General features: G+C 50.2%; 1 protein-coding gene across 1 annotated transcript; it reads right to left on the reverse strand.

The window, feature by feature from the left end:
- Positions 1–5,149: 5,149 nt before the first annotated feature.
- LOC127783217 (zinc finger protein 4-like) lies at positions 5,150–6,631 on the reverse strand. The gene has a single exon (XM_052310450.1). The coding sequence runs from the start codon at positions 6,301–6,303 to the stop codon at positions 5,389–5,391; it is 915 nt and encodes a 304-aa protein (XP_052166410.1). The 5' UTR covers positions 6,304–6,631; the 3' UTR covers positions 5,150–5,388.
- Between the last annotated feature and the right edge of the window lie 609 nt (positions 6,632–7,240).

A 7,240-nucleotide genomic window follows, 5' to 3' on the forward strand; every position in this document is an offset into this window, starting at 1 on the left:
TTAGTACCCCCCCTACTTTCTGGCATTCATGATTAATTGAGCATTATGTTTTATAGAACAATTAAGAGTGTTGATATTTTTTTTTTCATTTTCTACCGTAATCAGTCAATTGAGAGGAATAAAAATTTTTTTATTAGAAGAAAATGGATGAATGATCAATGCTTAGGATTTATTAGAGATCTTACCTCCCAGAGCAGGTCAGGTGGAGCACCAAACCATAATTCGAACCTCTCCTATAATTCAAACAAGATCATCATAAGCTACCACAATATTAACGAGCCTTTGTTTAAATTTGCGACCACTAAGGTAGGCAAGGAATTTTCGACCGACAAGGGGCTCATGGAGACGGGAACTGTTGCCAATGCCACTACTAGAAAAACCACTAGAAAAATCATTTTTCCAGGCGATGACATTTCTTTTTCCAGGCAGGTAGACATCTCGAAGCTAAATGGCCGCCTACGAAAATAACAACCGTGGGCGAGATCGTTGTTCGTCTACAGAAAGTTTATAAGTTATAAAAATCGCCACCTACACCCCTTCCCTCACTCACCTCACCCCCATTCCTGCACCCCCATGATCCCCTATCACCCTCCCCTCCCTCCCTCTCTCCCTCCCTCCCTCCCAGTCCCGACCGGAGGAGGGGAGGGCGGCGGCGGTGTGGCGTGGAGGTGGGGCGGAGGCGGCTCCCCGTCTCTCCCTCCCCGCTCCTAGATCTAGATGGAAGAGGGGGAGCAACGTTAACAGCGGCGGTGGAGGTAGCGATAGTGGAGGCCACTCCTTCCTTCCCCGGTCGTAGATCCGGCCGGACGAGGGGGAGTGACGGCGGCGGCGCGTGATGGTGGCGGTGCGGAGGTGGCTCCCCTCCCCTCCCTCTCCCAGATCCGACTGGAATAAGGAGATGGGAGGGTGGTGGCGGCGACAGAGACCTCCCCTCGCATATCTGGCTAGAGGAAGGGGAGCGATGGCAGAGGCGGCACAGAGACAGTCAGCGACGGTGGAGACCTCCCTCCCTCCCATATCCAGCTGGAGGGGGGAGGGTGGTAGCGGCGGTGGTGCGGCCCTCCTCTCCCTCCGGCCGGATCTTTCGTTGCGTGCGGTTGCAGAGGATGCCGCCGGCAGCACGGCACTGCGTTGCGACGACGACGACGTTGTTTTTGTTAGTAGTTTTCATTGATTGATGTTAATTTACAAGTTGATGTTATAGATTTGAATCCAATGCTCTTGTGTTGATGTATGGATGTTTGTGATTGGATTTTATTTCCTGGATGAAGTTGTGTGAGAGTTTGTGATTTGTGATTTGAAACCCTAGGGATGGGGAGGGGGAGGGGCGGGGCTGGCGAGGAATTTTTTTTCGGCGCTGAGATTATTTTCGCAGGCAGGGATACTGTAGCGCCTGGGAAGATTGGAATTGCCGCCTATGAAAATCATTTTCGTAGGTGCCTATAAAAATTGGGGATTTTTACATGCCTGAATTTGGCCGCCTATGAAAACGTGTTTTTTCAAAAAAGGCCGCATAAAAAATATTTTTCTAGTAGTGTGCTATGCTACTCTCTGCTAGCACCAGAGGACTCCATCATACTACCATGCATACGACTGGCTGCAAGTGTTGTTGCTTCATTGCTAGGCGGATACAGGCATGGTCTTAAAAATAACTCATGTACAACAAAATGCTATATATATGCCATCATATTTTTTATAAAAAAATAGTCAACATAACAGCATTTATTTATATTGTAAATCCCCAAATTATATATATGCAATTACACTGCAAGTTTTAAAATTATATATATATATATACGGTTCAAAACAAGACCGTTCACACCTTAACAGGCCCATCAACGATGATGGTTTGTAATCCTCTTCATCGTGTATCATCTTCGTAGCCCATAAGACCTAACCTATTTTTTACTTATTTCTTCAATTCTATCTCAGCTCACTGGTGAACTACCGTATATGCGGTGGCGGTGGAGCCACTGACATTGTTAAGCCTGGTGAATGAAATGACTTTTACTAGCGACCTATAATTCTTTTTGGCGATTTTAGGCTCCTAACCATGGCACACACCAACTTACATAGACCCGACCACACAGGTACCATCGTCGCCACCTTGTTCCAATGTCCTATCTCTGCCACAACTTCCTGCACGCCTCCAAATGGTTGCCCTTTTGTCCATGTTCTACAAATAGTCTAAGGTTAGGGTTCAAAATTAGAAGAGATAGTCTTTATATGGATAGAAGTTGTCAGCTGTCTATGTAACATTTGCAAGAAAACCCTTCTATCATGTTGGTAACTTTTAGATGGCCCAAATCACGCTAAGATTTGTGCACAACTTATCTCCTCCCATCTCCCATCTCTTTTTCCCCTACCCAACCCTAATGCTAGGTCTTTTCTTCGTCCCAACCCTGACAATACTAGATCTAGAGGATGTGTGCTGCCTCACCAAGTGCCGCCACCTCCCCTGCTCCAACGTGCTACCAGAAGGCGCTAATGACTCTTGTGAGGCTCCGTTGGCCGTCCACCTCTCCTCATCTCCATGTCGAGCAGTGGCAAGATGCTTCCATCCCGTCGTCACTACTGCCTCTTAATCACTCCAGATCTAGTGCCCCCGCCTCCACCGATGGTCCCACCGCCCTACTCCAACCCGCGGCTTCAGAGGAGCCATTGCCGCCTCCCAACCCACATGTGTCCATTGCCCAGTACTGGTTCGACTACCACCCGCAGCCATCCCTCTAAGTCTAGGGAACCCCTCTCTTCCCCCCTAATTGGTTGGAGTGATCATCGCCACCGTCATCAGAGTTCATTAATGTCATCAGAGTTGGAGGAGAAGCTCACTGGAGTACGAATCGCGAAGTGGATCCGTTGGTCCAAAATCTGTATAAGATTTCGGCTTCGGAATGAAGTTTAGAAATGCTGAATAAAAATATTGCTTTCAATTACTACTAGAAAAAGCATTTTTCCCAATGTAGGGGTCTCATTTTCGCAGGCGGACATGACTCTTAAAGCCAAATGACCGCCTACAAAAATATAAATCGGGGTGAAATGGTCGGTCCGCCTACAAAAATCTATTTTCACAGGCGGACCACTTAAGCGGCGCCTGCGAAAATGATTTTCGCAGGCACCACTTTCCGCCTGCGAAAATGATTTTCGCAGGCGCCGCTTAAGTGGTCCGCTTACGAAAATAGACTTTAATATAAATAGACTTGGGGAAGGGTTGATTTTTTCTATGTCTCCAGTCTCCAACCACGACCGGCCTCTCTCCCCACACCTCACGCCTCCTCCTCTCCCCTCACACCGCCTCCTCTCCCCTCCCCTCACCCCTCCTCCTCTCCCCGGCCACCGGAGGAGGAGCGACGGTGGCCACGGCGCGGGGTGGCGCGGAAGGCGGCGGGGCGGCGCGGCGTCCAGCTGGCAGCGCGGCGTACAGAGGACGGAGGGGGGAGGTCGGCGAGGGCGGCGGCGGCGGCGGGGCTCTCCTCCCCCCTCCCTCCCAGATCTGGCCGGAGGAGGGAGGGGGGAGGCCGGCGGCGGCGACGACGACGCACGGGGCCACGGCGGCGGCTCCCCTCCCCCCTCCCTCCCAGATCTGGCCGGAGGAGGGAGGGGGGAGGCCGGCGGCGGCGAATACGGCGCGGGGCGGCGGCGGCGGCGGCGGCGGCGACGACGACGTACGGGGCGGCGACGGCGGCTCCCCTCCCCCCTCTTAGATCCAGCCGGAGGAGGGAGGGGGAGGCCGGCGGCGGCGACGACGACGACGGCGCGGGGCGGCAGCAACGACGACTTCGGCGCGGGGCGGCGGCTCCCCTCCCCTCCCCTCCCAGATCCGGGCGGCGGCGGTGAGGCGCGTGGCGGCGTCGGCGAGCCGCCGCCGTGATTTTTTTTTGTTTGTTTCATGGATTTTCGCAGGAGGGCTGTTGCCCCGACTGCGAAAATCGTTGATTTTCACCGTCGTTGTGCTACAAGCGGTCCAACCCTCCGCCTGCAAAAATCACTTTTGTCTGCCTGTGAAAATACTTTTTCTAGTAGTGCAATCTTCGTACTGAGAACTAACCAGGCCATCTTTTTTCACTGTTGTATTCCTTCCCGGTCTAGCTGTGTTCCTTTTTGTAGTTTTGCTGTTCCTTCTACAGTTTTACCAGATAGATAAATTCTCAGCCGTCAATCCCATTTTTTGTCGACCTATCGTTTAGGCACGCAAGAAACCTCAAGCATATATATATACAACTCCATGCTTAAAAAATAACTTAACCCAAAAGGCAACTTTATGAGATTAGAGCTAGCAGATACAAGGAAGCTTTTACACCGTCATCTCATATTCTTTACAAGCATATATACAAGGAAGCTTTTCCCATTCTCTTTAGAAAGGCACTATGTACAGTACCCCTGAAGATAAAAGCACAAGGTAGTAGATGATGATGATATCGATTAATCAATCCCATTTACCGCTTTGGATCTCAAGCTTAATTCCCATGATTAACAACTGAGATATCGACAGCTTAAATGTTAATTTGTCCAGTTTGGCAACAGCTAGCTTTCAGCCCAACGGCATGGTGAAGATCAGGATACATATATACATGGAAAGTTGAATTTACACATAATTAAGATGCGTATTACTGCGTAGGTAATTAAGCATGGCGACATTTCAGGGGTTTATATTTGGTGTGAGATAATAGTGATCATCAAGATATGCATGCGACAGTCTGACAGATGATGAGAAATGTGAGGATATGCATTCATACGTGTCGAAACTCAAATGGAAGTATTTTAAATGATTGATTTGTAACTGACCTACATTCCAAAATATTCAAGAAATTCTAACTAAGAAGTATAAAACACGATTAAGATAAGTATTACTAAAAACCAAACACTGACAGATATGATGACCATGCTTTTGTTCCATATTTTAATTAGTCTACTTTCAAAAACATTCCTTCATTTTGTCTAACAAAGTACCAAGTACTAACTCTTTCTTCCCCACTGTCACTGACATCCAAAGTCAAACTCAATATTTCACAAAAAAAAAAAATAACGAAGGAATTGCATTCTGATACTTCATGCAAAAAAGATAGATTTTGATCAGTTCCATACGAAGGAACAATGGAACAACAAAGATATAGAACCCCTAATTTTCCAATGGGGAAATGAAGGCAGCATACATGAATGCATATAGAAAGAATCGAACATACCCCAATCAAGCCTTGCACTACATCACATCTACGACCAACCAATTTGCAAGGGGCTTAGCTCTAATCATCATCTGACCATATGCATACATGAATGAATAAACTAAACAACAATTAGACGACGAAATTAAGAATTTAGCTTTTCTCTAACAACACGAGATCAGATTAAGGCTGCAATAATCTCAAGAACTGGAAACCCTAGTGAGACCTAGAGCTTGAGAGTCAGGTCTATCTTGCTGCTTGACATCTCCTCCTGCGCCTTCACTTCCGCCGCTGTGTGTTGCTCGCCGGCGGCGGCGGCGGCGGCGCTATGGATGGTGCCGCTGCCGCCGCCTTCGGCCCACCGGAGCCCGGCGGAGGCAGGGGCGCCTGTGGCCCTGGACGACGACGAGCCGGCGCCGTAGCCGAAGGCGTCGGCCGGGTACACAGGGCGTTCGGCGGCGGCGTGACGGGCGGCGATCCCCTGCAGGGAGGACGGCGGCTGGGCGCTCCACCCGTGGTGCACCGCGCCGTAGAACGGCGCCGCTGCCGCCGCCGCCGCGGAGGCGGAGCCGCGGCCGAGGAACGGCGTTGTCCTGGCGGCGCCGGCGGCGGCGGGGTAGGGCCAGAGTGAGCGGAAGCGGAGGTGGTGCGGCACGAACGGGTCCCCGAACCCGTACAGGCCGCGCCCGGCGGCCGCCGCCGCGGCCGCCACGGCGGCGCCGCGCTTGGCGAGGGAGCGCTCCCGCTTGTGCGCGTTCTGGTGCCCCCCCAGCGCCTGCGACGTGTAGAACTTGCGCTGGCAGTAGTTGCACTTGAACAGCCGGCGCCTCGCCTCGCCGCCGCCGCCGCCGCCGCCACCATTCGCCGCCGCCGCCGCCACAGCAGAAGCCCTCTCCTCCACGGACGGCGCCACCGCCTCGCCCACCATCACGACGGCGGCCTTCCCTTTCTCCGCCGGCATGACCTCCTCCGCTCGCAGCGCGCCAAGAAGATCGAGCTCCATCGCCGCCGCCGCCGCCGCCACCTCCTCCTCCTTCTTGGCCACCACCTCGCCTTCCTCCCCACCACCACCACCACCACCACTCCCCTCAACCTTCATCGCCACCTCCATGGACACGGTGGTCTGCGAGCTGGAAGCCATGGAGCTAGCAAAACACAGCACAAGACAACACTAATTTGGCTTTAAAATTTTTGCTGGCACGAGATCGAGTGAGATCGAGAGAATACGCGTTCTTGGGATGAATCGGATCCCTACTTATACAAGGGGATTGGAGGGGTTAAACGCGGAGATGATCTGAGAGGAATGGAAGCAAAGTTGCCAAATGAAACAAGATATGGCGTGATCACAGGAGGCAGGCGTTTAATGTAGCAGAGAGAGAGAGAGAGATGAGATATGCTCCATATCATAGCCCCTTAATTCGCATGCATTAATCTTCTTCTCTTCTTGTGATGATCGATCGATCGATCAGTCAGTACTCCATCTTAGCCAACGATATTTCTCTGTCCATCAACTCCATTTGGTTCCCTTTCTCACTAGTGTAGTGCAAATCTTTGTCTCTATCTCTCTATCCTTACTGCCACTAAAACACAGAGCAACAGGGGAACGGTTTCCTAACTTGGACAGATATGGGTGTGTATGTCTGGAGTTTTTGAACTGGAGGGATGCCTTGACGTTAGTTCAAGATGTGATAAGATGTGATATGTATGCACTTAAGTTGTGATATGTATTGCACTCTGGCAGTAGAAATTAATTTAATGCCAACTTGGCAGAATGTGAACATGGCATGACGTAAGGGCATGAAGAAATGGTGTGACGTCAGTAAGTCACAAGATATTTTGTTTTAAAATGTTGACATGAAAAGATTATATGGACAGCCTAAATTAGGTAAATACCCTGTGAGAACTGGTATATACCCTATATGAACTGCTACATGCTTACTCCCCCTGTTTAAAATTATAAAGCATCTCCTTATTTTCCCAAAAAATCAACATTTAAATTTTTTATTAGTAATTAATTGAACCAAAAATGCATGTTTTTATAGTGCCACGTAATATCACAAAATTTGTATTAACAAATA

This window comes from Oryza glaberrima, chromosome 8, assembly GCF_000147395.1.
Source record: "Oryza glaberrima chromosome 8, OglaRS2, whole genome shotgun sequence".
NCBI classification, from domain to species: domain Eukaryota; kingdom Viridiplantae; phylum Streptophyta; class Magnoliopsida; order Poales; family Poaceae; genus Oryza; species Oryza glaberrima.

Coding starts and splice junctions, on each gene's coding strand:
- LOC127783217 (XM_052310450.1), bottom strand. CDS start 6,303: ATGGCTTCCAGCTCGCAGACCACCGTGTCCATGGAGGTGGCGATGAAG.